Below are 18,207 nucleotides of genomic sequence, written 5' to 3' on the forward strand. Positions count from 1 at the left end.
ACTTTTCAGAGAGGCAGTTGATAAACCAAAGAGGAGGATGATCTAGGTTGTAGGGGGTGGAAGATGGGGGTGGAGGCAATTCATGGTATTTAGAGCCGGAAGAGATCTTGGATGGAAAAATCTAGAGTCCATGCTATATGAAGACTGGTCAATGGAACTGGAGATGTTTAGTCTGAAGAAAAGAAGATTTAGGGATGGTATCTGCTGATAACTTTCTTCAAATATCCAAAGGGGATCATATATATGGCTCTGCTTAGCCCCAAAGGAACGATGGGTGAAAGTTACTGAAAGGCAGCTTTGAAGAAAAAATCTTCTTAATAATCTGAGCCATCCGGGTTCGATAACCTACTCAGATAAAGGTTGGACTACAAGACCTTGCGGGTACTTCCGACTTAAGGCTTCTGCTCGTTTTGGTAAGGGGCTTTTCCTCCGGCTTGAGATGAGGTTCAGGATATTCGGTTCGCGGTCAGTTTCCCAGTTCCACACCCCGCCCTCATTTCAGGGACCCCATCTGTCCCATTGAGGTTTAATTCCACTCAAATTGGGGGGCTGGGCAGGACTAGGAAGGCTCCCAAGTCTAGCCTCGGGCTCTGACAATCCTCACCCCTCTGAGGCACCGCCCTTTTCTGAGAAACTGAAAGTGGGCGGAAAAGCGGGGGGGGGGGGGTGCTGTTTGTTCTGGGCAGAGACAAAGGCAGTGGAAAGAGCTGAGAAACCCCAGTTCCCTGTGTATTGGGGGCCTGTAAGGTGAGACCTGCGGGAGCCGCGGGAGCTGCTGGAGCCGCGGGAACAAGGATGGCTGAAGCTGCGTTCTCCGGCGTGAAGGTGAGAGGACAGGGGCCAGGAGCCAGGATGCGCCGCGCGAGGAGCCCAACTATGCCTCCCCCAACTCCAGGCTTGGCCTGACGGGGAGGAGAAACCCACGGAGACCAAGATTGCCTGGGACCGGGACCGGGAGGGGACCCCACCCCCCACCTCTTCCCTGATCCCTTTCCTGGAGCTTGGGGAGGTGACGAATCGGCAGGTACAAGCCTGGGAACCATCCCTGCTGCCCTAGGGCGCTCTGTCTGAGGGCTTCTCACCTTCCTTGCAGTTTAGACCCTTTCTAACCCGAACTTTGGCCTTTTCCAAGAAACGCTGTCAGGTCAAGGGCCAGGGGCCCGCTGACAGATGTCCCTACCTCTCTGCAGGCTTTTTTCCTCCCCCAACCAACCGTAATAGAAGGGAGAGAGGATGAAAGGAAGGAAAACCGGCGCAAGATACATATGTGACCTCTCCCCCTCAGACCCTGACAAGGACCTGGCCTGTGTGCCTATTTCATAGCTTAGGCAACTGGTACCCAAGGTGGAATGGATTTACTGCCTTGGCTCAGATACTGTCCAATGCTAGCCTTCAGGTTTCTCAAGGGTTTCAGCAAAGGTACTAATGATGTTTCTGTGTCTCCTCAACCTCTTAACAGCTGGAGAAGAGTGTCAGGCGCCTCAGGGAGAAGTTTCATGGCCATTTGTCTGTGAAGAAGGCAAATGTCTTAATGGAGAAATACAACCAGGACCATGAGCTCGTCTCTTCCTGGCTGATTAAACAAATGAATGGTCAGCAGGAAACACTGCGGGGGTGGGGGCGGGGTGAGGGGACACGGTGTGGTGTAGAGGAAGCCCTGGAGGGTTCAGAAGGGGTTCCAAGGCTTCACTGGGTACTAGGCGTCCCCAGAGGTACTCGGAAGGGACCTAGATGCCCAGGAAGAGCATGGAAGGGGTGTCCCAGGGAGTTCCAGTATCCCAAATGGTCAGTGGAACCAGAGACCACTGGGGGATAGGTGACTATTTAAAGGTCCTTGGTCCTAGTATATCCTGTGACAGCCCCTATGCTCTCTAAACTTGTTTTCTGAAGAGTTCAGATCAGAAAAAGAAGATGTGCACCAAGCAGACCGAACTGTCCAGGTAATTTCCTTCCTCCATGTGCCCCATAGTTGCAAGGAGATCCAACAGTTCCCAACCTGGGGGAGATAGAGGGCACATGACCCAGGTTCCTGGGCTCGGGGAACCTCTGAACTAAGGGGAGAGACATAACTTTGAAAGCCTCTTTCCCGGTTCCTCGTTCTCCTCTCCCCAGTACCCCCACAATCTCTTCTGCCCAGTCCTATATGCACTTTTCTCCTTTCCACTCCCCGGTATGGGATCCAGGCTGGCCCAGGAGATAGTGCCATGGAAGGAATTGGGAGGGGGGCGTGAGCAGTCTTGGGATCTTGAGGAAGGGTGTAAACTGTGGGCTGAGGCCTCCTGCCTGGCCAGGCCTTCATCCTTGCTTCAAAGTTTGCTTCTTTGCTAAGTGAAGAGCTCCAGGAGTGAGGGTACAGGGGCACCCGGACACCTGAAAGATCAATGCAGACCCCAGCCCTGACTCTATCTCCCCACTCCTGCCTAGGATCAACAAAATGTCTTGAAGGACAGAGACATTGAGGTGCGCAGGGGAGCAGGGGGTAAGGGTGAGGACATCCATTGGCTCCATGCTGGAGGCTGAGGTGCCCTGATCCTATCCCCAACTTCCCACTCAGGAGGTGGCCGCCACCATAAGCTTACCCCTGACCGAGGAAAATCTGCGCATGCTGGATGATGCCCAGAAGGGCCATATTGCCAAGGAAGACTGCCAGTTTGCCTGCGGTACCTGTAATAATGTGTGGTGGCGCCGGGTACCCATGCGCAAAAAGGTGAAGGGGTCAGGGCTAGGACTGAGGGTGGGCCCCATGGAGTCCCTGGGTGCAGGCCTGACTCTGCTCACGCTGAACTTTTCAGGTGTCCCGGTGCCGGAAGTGCAAAGTGAAATACGATCCAGTGCCCAAAGACAAGATGTGGGGTGAAGCCAAGTTTCAGTGTTTACAGTGTGGCCATACCTTCATGTGAGTTCTCAGATTCCTGTCCCCTGACCCTTGTCCCCAGTCCTCATACAGGTCAATGCCACAGAAGGATCACTAGGTTTGGAGCCAGAGAATCAGGGTTAGAATCCCAGCTCCTAACTTGGGCAAGACATTTCCCCACTTTAGGCCTCAGTTTCCCTATCTGTAAAAAGAGATGTTTAGCTGTAGATGATCTCCAAGGGTTCTTTAAACCTCCTATTCCAACCCCCAACCTCTTTCTTTCAGTCTTTCTGAGTCCCCAACCCTTGATCTCTGACTCACACTTCCTCCTTGGCCTACTACCTGTCCCAACCATTCTTGCTTTCTCCCCAGGGGTTTTGCCCAGATGGGAACTCCATCTCCATGCTACTGCTGTGGCAACTCTGTCCTGCCAAATCGGATCCTCCCCCCACGCCGACCCCAGAATGAGAGAGGCAGAAAAAATACACACAGCTGCTTTGCTGAGGACTGCTACAACAGACAAGGTCAAACCCCAAGTCCATCTATCCCTTTCTTCCCCTTGCCCCACTTCTCCCTAGCCCCAGTAGATCTGACACCTACCCCCCCCTTTAGCCTGCTCCCCTGGGGCCAGTCTCTGGCTGAGCACAGAGAGGCCTCGAGACCTCAAAATGGCTCAGGGCAGAGAAGGCTCAGATCCTACATCTGCCCCCCCCCAGGATCCTTCACACCAGGGACCTTCTGTGTGCACCCCAAGAGCCGGAAACAGAAAAATATGCCTGTTGTCTTGTGGCCAAGTGCCGTCCATGAGAGCACTGGCTCCACCGTGGCCACCTGCCTTAGCCAGGGTAGCCTCATGGAAGACCTGGACAACTTAATCCTAGAGGACCTCAAAGAGGAAGCAGAGGAAGAGGAAGGCAACTAGGAACTTTTGATTGCCATTTCCAGGGGCAGCTGGGTGGCGCAGTGGATAGAGCACCGGCCCTGAAGTCAGGAGGACCTGAGTTCGAATCTGACCTCAGACCTAACATGACACTTACTAGCTGTGTGACCCTGGGCAAGTCACTTAGCCGCAATTGCCTAAAAAAAAAAAGTGAATTTGATTGCCCTTTCTACCCCAATATCCCCTACAGACCTGGAGGATCAGTGTCAACCTATAGGACCAGTCAAAGTTGGGAGTGGGTCCTCAGCAGTGGTTTGAGGAAAAGCTGACAGGTCACTCAGGGGAAAGCCTCCACTCCTCAGGCCTCTCTCTGTGATGTAGGAGGGTCCATATGTGTGCACTTTAGCATAGTGGAGGCGGGTAAGGAGCTCCTAACCCCCTCCATGTGGGATATACCATGGCCCCCATACCCACATGCCATATACATAGACATACATTATGATGCTAATATTTTATATGCCATGTTCAAAATAACAAAAGGACATGCCCTGTTCCTGAATGGCAGTATCTCATTCCTACAGGGCTAAGGGTTAGGGGGTGGTGGTGGTATGGGCTTGATGGGGCGTGATTTGTGACATGGAGGGGTGCTTTTACAATGCCCTGGGCTTTGCGGATCCCTGACTCATGTAAACTCTAGGACACGAGACGCCAGGCAATCCAAGATGGTCAACTATACCTCCCCCCGCCAAGATCCAAAAGGCGCAGGTCAGAAGTCAGAGGGGCCGAATTAGCATAGCCACTTTCTTGAGTGAATAGGCACCACCCCTAAATTCAGCCCAGTAGATACCATCTTGATAACGGCTTCGATAGTGGCCCCCTAGGTGCCAGACGCCATTGAGGTTGGAATGGGCACAGGCATGGTACCACCAGCCACCCCGCTGATACAGAGCACAGTTACCTAGGGGAAGAGACAAAAGAGAAGAGGGTAAGGGCTGCACAACCCATCACTAATATCCACACCCCCTCAGGTTCATCTACCTCTGTAAAAGGGAAACAGACAGGTTGTACTGAGCAAAGCGGTGATCCCCAAGACTCTGACTCTGAAGCAGGAATCCTGGGTAACTCTCCTCCCCTCCAACTGTCCCACTCTTGACAGGGGATGATCCTGATCCCTGAATGTCCTCGTTCTTCATCCCCTGCCCCCTTATTGGAATAAGGGCCCCAGTCCCCAGGCTCTGCTACACACACACACACACACACACACACACACACACACACACACACACACCAGGCCTTGTCTTCCCTCACAGAATTTGGATAGAAATTTAAAGGACTAAAGTCCAACCCACAGCTGACCAAGAATACCCTCTACATACAACATCATGAACAAGGGGCCACTGATCCTTCACTTGAGGATAAGTGAGAGGAAATCCACTACCTTCCATGGCCCATCTCCCTTGTGGACAGCTCTAAGTGGTAGGAAGTTTGGTTTCTTTTTGTTTTTTTTTCCTGACATCAAGCCAAACCCTGCCTCTCTGCAGCTTCTATCTAAGCAGAACAAGACTAATCCATCCTTCTCCCTCATGACAGAACCACACAGCTAGGAAGTGTCTGAGATCAGATTTGAACTTACTTCTTCCTGACTCGAGGTCCAGACTCCTATGCACTCTACTATCCACTCCTATCCACTCCTATCCACTTGCTATCCTTCAAATACTTAAGGGCAGAGATCATTGTCCTTGTAAGTCTTCCCTTCTCCAAACTAAATACCCCTGTTTCCTTCTGTGATTTTCATATGGAATCCCTCCCAATCCCCTTTGCTTCCTCATCAAAGTGCTCTGCATTCACTAGTTTGTTACAATGTCTTCCTAAAACATGGCATCCTGAACTGAAAACAACACAGATAACGTGGGCAGTGATTGTCCCTTCCCTCATTTTCACACTTGGTGCTGCCTCAGTAATGCAGCTTAAGATCATCGGGTCACACATCTAGACCTGAAAGGGACCACAAAGGTTATTTAGTCCAAGCTCCCCCGATGGAAGGAAATGTGTTTAAGACTTTGGCTGCTAAACTATCACACTGTTCATTCATATGGACCTTCTGGTCCACTAAAATTCATCTCTCCCCATCCTGGACCTGTGAAGCTGATTTTTGGAATCTCAGATGAAGACCTCACATTTATCCCTATTAGATTTAACAAGATGAACATATCATTGTCTGTGATTTGTTTGAGCTATCCTTCTCAACTTTGAGTCAATTGTGATTTTGATAAAGATTCTCCCTACACCTTCATCTGAGCCAGGTCTGCACAACCTGTGGCCTGCCAAAGGATTTCCTCTACATACAAAGGATGTTTTCCTCTACGTTTTTCATGGCTGCCCAAAATCCTTTGGCTTGCCACAAGCAGCCCAAGGGCCATAAGTGGACTGAGGGCCACAGGTTGTGCAGGCCTAATCTAAGTCATTGATAACAGTGTTGAACAGTTCTGAGATAAGGACAGATCCCTGGGACCCTCAGCTAAAGACATCTGGCCTCCAGGTTGACATGGAAATAGCCATTATATGAAACTCTGGATCAGGTTATCCAGCCCTCCATAAATCCACCTATCTGTACCATCTTCTGCTAGTTCACACTTTCCTATATTTCTTTTTGAGCGTGTATATGTCTGTACGACTGTCTGAGAAATTATAATTGTCAGTGAGTCTTGAGTGCACAGCCCTGTGAACAGGGAAGTCTGCATCTTTGGGTCTATGTCCTTGTGACCCTCAGTCTGTGTCAGTCATTCTATGGGTCTGAGTCTGAGACTTTATGTCGTTGAGACCACCTGAGGGTCAGTCTTGATCTCCCTCGTAGGGAGGGAGTATGAATCCTCTCCTTGCCTGGGGCAGAGGTGATTTCACCATGCTACTCCCCTTTCCTATATCTACAGGCAGTGCTGGTGGACAGCTACTGAAAACAAGTGACAAAAGTGGAGGGAAGTGACTGCCTCAGCAGCTTTTAGGTCCTTGAAGCAATAAGGGGGCATCCTCTCAGAGATCTCTAGGGGTCTGCCTGTTCTGTTCTGTTGGGCAAGGAGGAGGGCACAAAGGAGAGAGAGAGAAATTCTAACAACCTGGGTCAGGTTGTTCCTTCTTACTACGACCACTTCCTGGCTTTCCCTGGCTAATATCCTGAAATGGGCTCCAGGGAGAGACTCAGTCTGGAACTGTTCAAGATCTGACATCCTGTGTGATGGCCCCTGTGTGATCTCCACCACCATATAGTCATGACTCAACCCTAACCTCCTCCACTCCCAGGACACCAGCCATAGCCTTCCCAGAGATTGTGACTTACCCAGGGTCATGCAGCTAGTACGTATCTGAGGTTGGAATTGAACTCAGGTGTTCCTGACTCCAGGTCTAGCACTCTATCCAATGTACCTCCTAGCTGCCTCTTTCTAGGTTCCTTGAAACCCACATGAATCATCAGAAGTAACAACAGACCTCTCTATTGTTGACATCAAACCGACAAACAGCTTTTCTGGTGCCCCTCACTGGAGATTCACCGACCACCTCATCTCCTTGCATGCCTACTGGATGACTTGGTTCTGTTGGCATCCGTGAATCTAGAGTCACTCTTTAGAGCCCAAGCAGTTGCTTAGCCTCTTGGTTACTTAGCCTCAAGTATTCAATGGTCCACCTTCCCTTTCTCTTTCATGCCCCATTCTTCATTCTTCAACCTATTGCCACGGATTAGGATTCCCTTCTCCCTCTTTAGCAATTTTTTCTTCTTTGTTTTTACCTGGAATCCCTTCTTCTCTCTTTTCCCCCCAAGGGACAGTATTAATAAATGGGGAAAGTATTTCTTGAACCCTCTTACCTTGTCTTTTAGGATAGAAAACACATTGCACTTAAGTATAGCTAATAGTTATTTCATTGAGGTCATTTGAGGAGAGCTCCCTCTTCTCCTCTCCTCATCTCACATCACCTAACTACCTTGTGCTCCTGTCTCCTTCACCTCTTGTCTTACATAATGAGGCGGCCCTCCTTTTTGCCAAAGTGAACTCCTCTACACGAACAAGTGATCTCATTCCATCCCATCTCCTCCAGTACCCTGCCTCCTCTGTTAGCTCACCTTTTTTTTTTTTTAGGCAATGGGGGGTTAAGTGACTTTCTCAGGGTCATATAGTTAGCTAGTAAGTGTCCGAGGCCAGATTTGAACTCAGGTCCTCCTGACTCCAGGGCCAGTGCTCTATCCACTATGCCATCTAGCTGCCCCGCCCCCCTTAGCCCCCTTTTCTCACTAATCTTCTCTCTCTCCATATCCACTGGCTGCTTCTCTACTGCCTATACACATGCCTATGACTTCCCCATTCTTGAAAAACTCTCACTTGATCCATCCCTTCCTACTAGCTAACATCCCACATCCCTTCCCCCTTAAAAAGGCCATCTCCAATCAGTACTATCATTTCCTTTCCTCTCACTCTCCTCTTAACTCTGTCTGGTTTCTAATCTCATTCAGCTGAAGCTGCTCTCTCCAAAGGTAGGAATGATCCCTCAATTACCAAATCTAATAGTCTTTTCTTAATCTTCATCCTTGACCTCTCTGCAGCCTTTGACACTGTCAATCACTCTTTTCTCTTCTGTCTAGCTTTCGGTGGAACTTCCTCCTCCTTATTTGACTACTCCTTCGTCTCCTTTGCTGAATATTCATCCAGGTCACACCCACTACTACTGAATGTCCCATACTGTGGGTGTCACACTGAATGGACTGGAACCTTTTCTTCCTCCATATTATTTCACGTGGTGATCATCACCCATGGATTCAATTATCATGTCTGTGCTGATGCTTATCAGGTATACTTATTCAGCCCTAACCTCTCTGCTGACCTCCAGCATTGTTTATTGGACATCTCAAACTGGATGTTCCATAGACACTGTACATTGAACATGTCCAAAACTGACCTCATTATCTTTCCTCCCAAACCCTTCTCTCTTCCTAACTTCCCTACTACTATTGAGGGTAACACCCAGGCTCACAATCTAAGTTTCATCCTTGACTTCTCAGTGTCACTCACCCTCCCATATCCCATCTATTGCCAAGGCCTATTGATCTTACCTCATAATATCTCTCAAATGTGTCCCCTTCCATCCTGATACTGCCATCACACTCACATAAGCCCTCATCTCCCCACACTTGGACTATTACAATAGCAAGGTGGTTGGTCTCCCTGCCATAAATCTTCCCACTCTCATCAATCCTCCACTCAGCTACCAAAGTGATTTTTTTTGGGAGGGGAGAGACAGTCAGGGTTAAGTGACTTGCCCAGGGTCACACAGCCAGTAAGTGTCAAGTGTCTGATGCTGGACTTGAACTGAGGCCTCCTGACTCCAAGGCTGGTGCTTTATCCGTTGTGCTACCTAGCTGCCCCTCAAAGTGATTTTCTTAAACTGAAGGTCTGACCACATCACACACCACCCCCCCACCCCACTCAATAAACTCCAGTGACTCCTTATCACCATCAGGATCAAATGTTTAATCCTTGGTTTGGTGTTCAAAGCCCTACATAACCTGACCCCTCCCTACCTTTCTAGTTTTCTTCACTCTTACAAGCCCTCACCAATGTACTCTGCAAGCCAATGACATTGGCCTCCTTGCAGCTTCTCCATGTCCTGACTCAGGGTGTTTTCACCGGCTATCCCCTCGGCCTAGAAAGCTTTTCCTCCTCATCTCTACCTATTGGCTTCTCTCACTGACAGCCTTTGTGGATCTCCCTTAATTCCAGCACCTTCCTTCTGTTGATTGTTTCCAACTTTTCCTGTACATAGCTTGTTTGTACACAGTTGTGCATTGTTTCCCCCATTAGATTGTGAGCTCCTTGGGGCAGGGACCAGCTTTTGCCTTTCTTTGCAACTCTTAGCACAGTGCCTGGCACATAGTAGGCACTTTATACAGTAAATATTTATTGACTGTCTAATTGACATCCCAGAGTCATTGCAGATCACTGCAAAATTCGCCTTGTTCTCCACACTTGCTGCAATCAAGGCCTTTGGTCTTCTGTCCTTGTTAGTAGCTCTAGTTGCTTCTTAGTCCCCAGTCCCTTTCTCTCTCTTCCCTCTATCCCTTCCCCCCATCATTCTTTGTCCCCTCCTTCACAAGAAAAGTAAGCTAGGTGACATTGTTGGTAGAGTGCTAGGCTTGGAATTAGGAAGAACTGAGTTCGAATCCTGCTTCAGATACTAGCTGTGTGACTTTTCGCAAGTCACTTAACCTCTGTCTCAGTTTGTTTTTCTTTTTGCCAGTAAAATGATAACCGTACCTGCCTCATAGGGGTGTTGCAACGAGATAGTATATGTAAAGCTCTTTGCCAAACTTAAAGCTCTATATAAATGTTAGGTTATTATTATTAGTTATTATTACCAATTCCCCTCTCAGCCTCTCCATCCCACCATTCCCCAGCCCCTATATTTCCTTAAATCTTAGTCCTCTGTCAGGCCCTGAACCCATCCGCCCTCATAAGAATAGCACTAGGTGCCAGCCTCCTGTTCCTTCCCAGCTAGAAGAACCTCCTCTCCATCCCCCTCCCCTACTATTGCCAGACCAGACCTTACCAGAATAGGAGTCCCGGTCCCTGTCCACAGTGCTGAAGGGCTTGTCATTATGCCAGGACAGAGAATCACCGGCATCACCCCTGTAGTGGCCAAGCCTTAGGCGGTAGTGGTCACTCTCAGGCTCCAGGGAGAATGCATCATAGCGGGCATAGACTCCACGGCCCCCCCCAGTCCTCCAGTAGCACCAGAAGCTCGTGATCCCGGAGCTGGGTCAACAGGTGTATGTTCTCAAGGCCCAGCCAGTGCTCGCCATCAGGCCGGCCAAAGCCCACCTTGTAGGAAGGGATACCAGTCTTCAGTGGGCCAGAGCTACAGGGAGGGACTTGAGCCCTTCAGAGCTCCTAGCCCACCTCCTCCCACCATACCTACCTTGTAGTTCTGCCAGTTGGTAAAGAAGTTTACAGAGCCATCCTGTCGCCGCTGAATGACCATCCAGCCTCCACCCTCCAGTTGCTGTTCACACCACACAGGCACTGATTTCTGGCCCAGTCTCACTAGGTAAACCCCGCTGATCCCCTGCCTGCCCTTTTGGGCCTCCAGGCAATCCCGCCATGGGCCTGAGGGTCATGAAGACATACATAGTCTGTCCTGGCAAGGGATGAAGGGGTCATGGGAGGACACACAAGATGGCTAGGATAACGGGCCAGGAAGAGGAAGGTTACCCTGAGTATGGACTTGGCCTAGGTTTAGTGGGGGGGTAGAGGAAAGGGAAAGAGATCCCACTGTAGCCACTGACCCCTCCCTATTCCCACCATCCCTGATAGGCACTTGAAATCTGCCCCTCCCAAGTCATAGCCTGAGCCAACTCTTACCTGTTGCTTGTGTGGGTGTTCCTGGGGGGTCTGTGGGCAGGGGAGAGGCCAGGACCCCTTGCTGCCTCTGTGGTTGATCAGGCACCCTGCTCTGCTCCCTCTGCAGCTCCCTATCTCGTCTTCCACTACCATTGCTACCATTACCTGCCAGCCCTCCAAGCCCTAAGGGGCTCAAGTTGGGTGGTAGCAAGACCTGTAAGAAGCCAATGATTCACTAAGGGCATCTGACCACATTGACCCAAGACCCAAGTCCTAGGATGACCTACCTATTCTGAAGAGCTGCAGGGAGGAGGGCCATCTCTGTATGATTTTTTCCTGAAGGACCTACTCTGTATCCCTATTCCTAAGGGACTTACCTCACCTATTTCTGGGCTACTTGCCTCTGCTGTCATCCAAATCCTGGATTTGGATCTCAGATTACTCATCCTGGGATCAGGGGCTGAGCAGTGCCAATAACAAGATTCCTCCATACACCCCCCCCATCCTTCATTGTAACCAAGGCCTCCCAACACCATATAACCAGCACAGGAAAGAGTTAATCTGATAATAAATGCTTCTAAAACTGAAGCAATGGTATGAGCTTTGGGAAGAGATACACTTGGTCCCAGGGAGGATAGAAAAAATCCTCCAGGTCTCCAAACCTGCCCCAAGTTAATCAATCAATCAATTTCTTTCCTCCCCAATACTCACAAATTTGGATATGAGATAGAAGTCAGATTGAGTCTAACTGTACTTGGGCAGTTATCCTCTTCGCAGGACAATGACCATCTTGTAAATAATAATCACTCTTAAAAAGTTCTACCTTCCAAGATTATGACCATTCCCTCACTAGTGACCATTTCTGTACCTGTCCTGCTGTCCTGTTCAGGTCCTGTACCTGTTGCCCCGTGGGCCCTCCTGGACACCGCTGCTCCAGCTTGGTGATGACGGTGCTCTGGTCATTGACTAATGCGGCCAGGGCACGGTACTTGGCATCCAGTTGGTGGTATTGGGCTGTGGCGCGCTGGGCTTCTGCCAAGGCATTAATGACCTGGCTTTCTAGCTGAGCCAGCCCGTCCCCTTGGGAAGCTTTAGTTTTCCCATGGGTTAGCCGTGGCTGGGAGCCAGGATCCCGAGTCTCCCCACAAAGGGCCCTGACTTTGCTGACAGAGGCCCCAGCAGCGACCACCTGTTCCCTCAGTTCCTTGATTAGCACCTCCTGCTGTCTCAGCTGGGTCTGAAGAGCCTGGAGCTCATCTGCCCCAGCATTGTCTCGAAGAGGAGCTGCTGCCTTTGCTCCGCTCCAGCACACTGCCCCCACAAACTTCTGCTGGGGAGCCACAAAAGTGTAAGTGCAGCGTGGGCTGGCTGCTGTGGACCTCTGATTACCCAGGGCAGGGCCCAGTCCCCTCAGCACGGTCATCAAAAACAGCAGCCACCTCCAGATGGGGGTGTCCATGGCAGCACCTGTCCCCTGGAACAGAAGGGGGCCAGGCTCAGCCTGGGCAGAGACAGATCCTGCCTTCAGAAGACTCAACTTATCCCTCCTGCCAGACTGTTCCCTCTGTTTGAGAGAATCCAAGAACTCCAAATGCTTAATCCTAACTCTGACATTTAGTAGCTTCGTGATGCTAGACAAGCCACCTTACCTCTATGCATCTCAGTTTCCTCATTTGTAAATAAGTGGTAAGGGGGCAGCTAGGTGGCTCAGTGGATAAAGAACCGGTCCTGAAGTCAGGAGGACCTCAGTTTAAATCTGGCCTCAGACCAAACACTTGACACATACTAACTGTGTAACCCTGGGCAAGTCATTTAACCCAATTGCCTCACAAAAAAAAAAAGTGATAACATTTACAATATCCATCTCATGAGCTTGCTGTAATGAAACCTTTTTTAAAACCTTATTTATAGTAGGAGTAATAAGAATGTGTTAATTATTATTAACAACAAGAATAATAACATTATTTCTTCATGAATTTCATCTTCGAATACCTGTGAATCAGGTCTCTTCATCCTGCCTTGGTCTGGGTCACTGCCCACCAGGCCTGGCTTTTCCTCAGGTCTCCAGACAAGAAAATGAACATTTCTGCCACCTTGTTAAATGTCTTCATTAAATATCCACAGCCCTCCTCTGCCTAGAGCTCCTCTTCACACCAAACACCTTGACCATGGCAGGGAGGCTAGGAGCTGACCCAGGGCATAGTCTGGTGGGGCATGCCCAGAGTTATTCCCTCTGTGGCCGTAAGTCCACTCTGCCAAGCCAATCAGGATGTGAGGGTCACCCTGATCTCGCTAGTTGTCTGACTCAGAGGTAGACTCTTCAGACTGAAGGATTAATGGTACTGAGAGGCCAGAGACTAGATCTAGCCTCCCCTCCCCTTCCTGATCACAGACCCCTCAAAAACAGCAGACTAATCCATCTCAAAGGAAATTCCTCAGCTGCAGGCATCTATCTGGGGGAAGGGCAGCCACAGTTCCCACATCCCTATCTATCTTTCTGTTCCCCAGAGTACAAGGCCAGGCTGCCCTGCTTTACTCCTGTGACATTCCCAAAACAGGATGATAATAGGGATATTTTTTGTATTCCTGTATTATATGTTCAAGTATATGTGCAAGTATGTCTGAGCACACACATGCCTGTAGCGGTCCTCCATGGTTCCAATATCACTCAGATCCATTAGCACACAGAGGCTGACCCAGGAGTCAGCAGTATTTGGCATTCTGAGGATTTGGCCCCAATTTAGGTATGATGACAATGTCCCAGTCAACCCTGGGCTTCCCTAGCACTTAGTGGCCTACAGGTGCTCCTTTGACCCCTAAGGCTAGAATTGCCTCCTGTGGGGAAGGCATGGATAGTCAAGCCTCAGGGGGTACAGTCTGTGTCTGCCTTTCCTGGGGGTAGCTCCCCCTCTATCCTGGGGGTTTAGGGTCAGGGCACTCACCACTCACAGCTCCCAGCTCCTCGGGCTCACCCCTCTGGCCTGTTCTCTCCTCACTTTCTGTGATGGAGAAAAAGGAAATGTTGCAGAGATGCTGCTGACCGCCCAGTCCTTGTGCCTGTCCCCCATGTCCCCGCCCTCTCCAGACCAGCCCCTAGAGCTGCACAATCTCTGCCCAGGAGCCCAAGTGTAAACATCGATGGGGTCTGTTTGTAAGAATTTCTGCAGATGCTCAGAACCTACCCAATCCCTGCTTCCCTTCCCCCACTGGTCACTGCCTCTCCATCCTGCCCCTTTCCCTCCCTCCTGGCTTTTACTCTCTCCTCTTCCTTCACTGACCACTGACCCTGTCCAGAGGCAGCTATGATGGGGCCCAGGCAGGGCTGATGGCTGTTGTCACTGCCAGGAAGGAATAATTCTCCTTCACGGGGTACACGGCACAGAGAGTCCGACAGAAAAGGAGGGCATCCTGACACGGACATCAGAGGTTGTAGAGGCCCCACAGACACTAACACAACACCAGCACCAACGTGAACATACCTGACTGCCTAGCCTCACATACTCACAGATCCCAGCACAGGAACACACATGCTGTCCTGATTACAGAAATACAATTTTACACCCAAACATGGGCATAAATCCATATGCACATACATTTATGCAGAAATATGAACACATAGATACTACTCTCCCATTATTCCCTTCTCCAAGATTTAATGGGAGAAATGGCCAAATCCTGTTCCCAATTTCCTCTTCTTAAGCCAACCCCTCTACACATACAAACACCCCCCAAGCTTTCCCCATCACCCTGTCAAAGGAAGCAAAGACCAGGAAGTCACTGAACCTGAGAGAAATAGAAACAAGAGCAGAGACAGACAGACAGACAGACAGGGGGACAGGAACATAGAAGACCAAGAGGGATGCATAATAAAAGAGACAGAGACAGAGAAATATAAAAGGACAGAATAACAAAGAACAAAAGAAATAGCTCTGGATTTGGAATCCTTGCTTGAGTTCTAGTTATGTGACCCTGAGTGAGTTTCTTCCCTCTCTGAGCCCCCAGTTTTATCTACAAAATAACTCTGGATGATCTCTAAGGTCCCTTCTGTGTCTAATATATGGTCAAAAAAAAATACTCTACATTCTGAGCACAAGCCTTCCAGAAAGGTGGGTCATTCCAGGATTTAGGTCTTGGGTAAATGTGGTCAGATATCCCTAGTTTAACCCTTAATTATAATTATTCTAAGGTTTTTTTAATTGGGGGGAGGGGTTGTTGTTTGAGGGGGAGAGGGGTGTGTGTGTGTGTGTGTGTGTGTGTTTGCTTAGGGAGAGAAATTATCAAACTGGTAGAGTCTCCTTATGACCCATCCTCAACCCAGATATCTCTCTGTTAGAAGTCATTTTGAAGTTGCAACCTACAGAGATTATAGGATTCTTGAATAAAGAACATTTCACAATGGAGATTGAGCAAGGGTCCAAAGTTTAGGTGACAATTCAGTTAACAATTTCCTTCATAAAACTGAACAATTGTCACTTGAAGTCCTAAAAAGAGAAATCATTTTCTGAAACCATTAAATCTGGTCATGGGTGGTGGTAGGCAATGACCTTGACTACATTAACATATTTCTCATTCTAAACCTGGTTGCCACACTTAATCCACTTTCCAAAGCCCTCCAGTTTATTCTTAGCCTTTTGCAAGTTTCCTAACAGAGAACGGTTAGGTTTAAGAGAGATAGGGAAAGAAGAGTTTAATAGAGGGTATTGTTTCCTGAAAAGGTTGGATAGGTTTCCTTCACTCAAGTAAGTATAGAAAGGATTTTAGACTGGAGAAATATTTATTTCTTAATATTTTCAGTTACATTGCAAAGAAAACCTTAATGTTTCCACAATAAGATCCTATGACAATGAAACAAATTTATTAAATGCCTACTCTGTGAAGAGTCCTGTGCTCAGTCCTAAAGGAGACAATCTAGATAAAACACAATTCCTGCTATCCTGGAATTTACTGTCCCAAAGGAGACTAAGAAACATGTAGTATATAGACTCTGGAGCTAATCTCCTAACCCACACTCCAACTAATAAGTCAGATCTGCAGAGCAGAGCACTGCATCTACCCTTAGAGTTCTACCCTTAGAGTTCCCATTCAAGATATTACCCCCAACATTTGAGGGCAGCTAGGAAGTACAATGGATAGAGTGCTAGACCTGGAAGCAGGAAGAGCTGAGTTCAAGTCCACCCTAAGACACTTAATAGCTTTGTGATCCTGGGCAAGTCATTTAGCCTCTATCTGCTTCAATTTCCTTATCTATAAAATGGGGATAATAATAGTAATCACCTCCCAGGCTTCTTGTGAAGACAAAATGAGATATTTGTAGAGCGCTACCTTAAGGCACTATATAAATGCTAGAAGAAAATGGCAAACCACTCCAGCATCTTTGCCAGGAAAACCCCATGGACTTTATCCATGGGGTCACACAGAGTTGGACACGACTGAACAACAATTATATCAATTGACCAGTTACCAGGTTCTAAATATCACCTAACAATTGATCCTCCAATACCATTCTGCCTAGTAACATCGAAAACTAATGTCATTGACAAGTAGGGGATGATGGTGATATTAATAACAATAACAACGATAGTTAGAATTTATGTAGTGGTTTGAGGTTTGTAAAGCACTAATATAAATGAACATTAATTAGCCTTTGCAAAAGATACAGCAAGAATCAAAGTACAAGGGGCAGCTAGGTGGTGCAGTGGGTAGAGCTCTGGCCTTGGAGTCAGGAGGACCTGAGTTCAAATCTGGCCTCAGACACTTGACACTTACTAGTTGTGTGACCCTGGGCAAGTCACTTAATCCCATTGCCTAGCCAAAACAAAAAAGAATCAAAGCACAAGAACCTCTGAAACAGAAGTCTACTTTGACCTACCAGCTTAGTCCCTAGGGGTAGCGGGCTTATAATTAAAGTGGTGGATACAAAATATTCCCCCACCCCACCCACAAAGTCTACTTCTAAGAACAAACATGATGGATAGATGAGTAGATTCCCTGATTGCAGGTCTTCAGCTGGCACTTCCATTCACTGCTGGGCTGGATCGAGTAGCTCATTCATCAGGCCATTGTGACCACAAGCAGATTTGTTAATGTACTCCAGTTGTGGACTTCTAATGGCTCTTCTGACTTTTAAAAGCTCACAAGGTCATGATTTCATCAGTTCTGCCTCTAAGACCTTTTCACCTAAGATCAAGAAAGAAGAAAGCAGCAGAGATGTAAGAAACAAGTGGTGGCAAGTATTCACAACAAGGCAGCTGGGGTGGATCAGCTTAAGGAAGTACCTGCTGCCTCTCTCCCCACCCAAAGGTTTACAGACTTTTCTTCTTCCTTACTCAAAAGCCAATTCCATTTCAACAGCCGATTAAACGGTCTTTTGTTACCATGTTATTGTGATTCAGTCAAGTCTGACTCTAAATGGCCCCATTTGGGGTTTTCTCGGCAAAGACATTGGAGTGGTTTGTCATTTCCTTCTCCAGTTCATTTTACAGATGAGGAAACTGAGGTAAATGGGATTAGGTAATTTACCCAGGGTCACACAGCTAATAAGTGTCTGAGGCCAAATTTGAATTCATGAAGATGAGTCTTCCTGATTCCAAGGCCAGTGCCCTATCCACTGAGCTATCTAGCTGCCATGTTACTGATGGGGATGGGATCTGAACCCCTAAAAGGAAAAGACCATGTCTTTGGCATCTGGACCCCAAAAAGGAAAAGCCCTGGACTTTCCCACATGGCCTAGGTCCCTGGCATTCGCCTGGGGCACCTGCCCATCCAGGACCTCTTCTATTACCTCCCAGTCACCTCAAGCTATTGGCCACACTATAAACAGCTCAGTCTCATCTACTAAATTGCTCAGCCTCCTTAAGAGTCTGGCCCGATTCTATTGTCTACATAATAAACCTTGTCTCTGCTCAGATTCTTAAAATCTTGCCCACCTCAATAGGTGTTTTAATAAACCTTGTCTCCGACCAAAAAAAGTCGAATTCATTCAAGGCAGGACCCTTGTCTTTTGCCCTTGAATTTCAGGGTTTCTAGCTCCCCTAGACTTCAACATTACTATTCAGTAAGCTAACGGGGAACAGTCAAAGCATACCCATTTA

General features: G+C 48.4%; 2 protein-coding genes across 2 annotated transcripts; one reads left to right on the forward strand and one right to left on the reverse strand.

Moving 5' to 3' along the window:
- Positions 1 to 656: 656 nt before the first annotated feature.
- On the forward strand, positions 657 to 4,293 carry SHFL (shiftless antiviral inhibitor of ribosomal frameshifting). Its single transcript, XM_020995162.2, has 8 exons — positions 657 to 825; positions 1,460 to 1,592; positions 1,891 to 1,940; positions 2,425 to 2,460; positions 2,555 to 2,707; positions 2,793 to 2,896; positions 3,227 to 3,378; positions 3,571 to 4,293. Exons 1-8 carry the CDS (start codon positions 796 to 798, stop codon positions 3,774 to 3,776), a joined length of 864 nt encoding a protein of 287 aa, XP_020850821.1. The 5' UTR covers positions 657 to 795; the 3' UTR covers positions 3,777 to 4,293.
- ANGPTL6 (angiopoietin like 6) lies at positions 4,231 to 14,118 on the reverse strand. The gene is given in 7 exon segments (XM_020995161.1): positions 4,231 to 4,692; positions 10,326 to 10,491; positions 10,493 to 10,597; positions 10,695 to 10,882; positions 11,138 to 11,330; positions 11,985 to 12,590; positions 14,059 to 14,118. Coding segments are annotated over 6 exon segments (1,428 nt in total). The 5' UTR covers positions 12,576 to 12,590; positions 14,059 to 14,118; the 3' UTR covers positions 4,231 to 4,507.
- Positions 14,119 to 18,207: the final 4,089 nt, after the last annotated feature.

Source organism: Phascolarctos cinereus, unplaced genomic scaffold, assembly GCF_003287225.1.
Source record: "Phascolarctos cinereus isolate Bilbo 61053 unplaced genomic scaffold, phaCin_HiC Scaffold_4;HRSCAF=312, whole genome shotgun sequence".
NCBI classification, from domain to species: Eukaryota; Metazoa; Chordata; class Mammalia; order Diprotodontia; family Phascolarctidae; genus Phascolarctos; species Phascolarctos cinereus.

What these genes read in the sequence shown, in the direction of transcription:
- SHFL (XM_020995162.2), top strand. Translation starts at nt 796, where the DNA reads ATGGCTGAAGCTGCGTTCTCCGGCGTGAAG. An exon ending in GGGTACCCATGCGCAAAAAG is followed by an intron (nt 2,708 to 2,792) that starts GTGAAGGGGTCA and finishes TGAACTTTTCAG; the next exon opens with GTGTCCCGGTGCCGGAAGTG. An exon ending in GGACTGCTACAACAGACAAG is followed by an intron (nt 3,379 to 3,570) that starts GTCAAACCCCAA and finishes GCCCCCCCCCAG; the next exon opens with GATCCTTCACACCAGGGACC.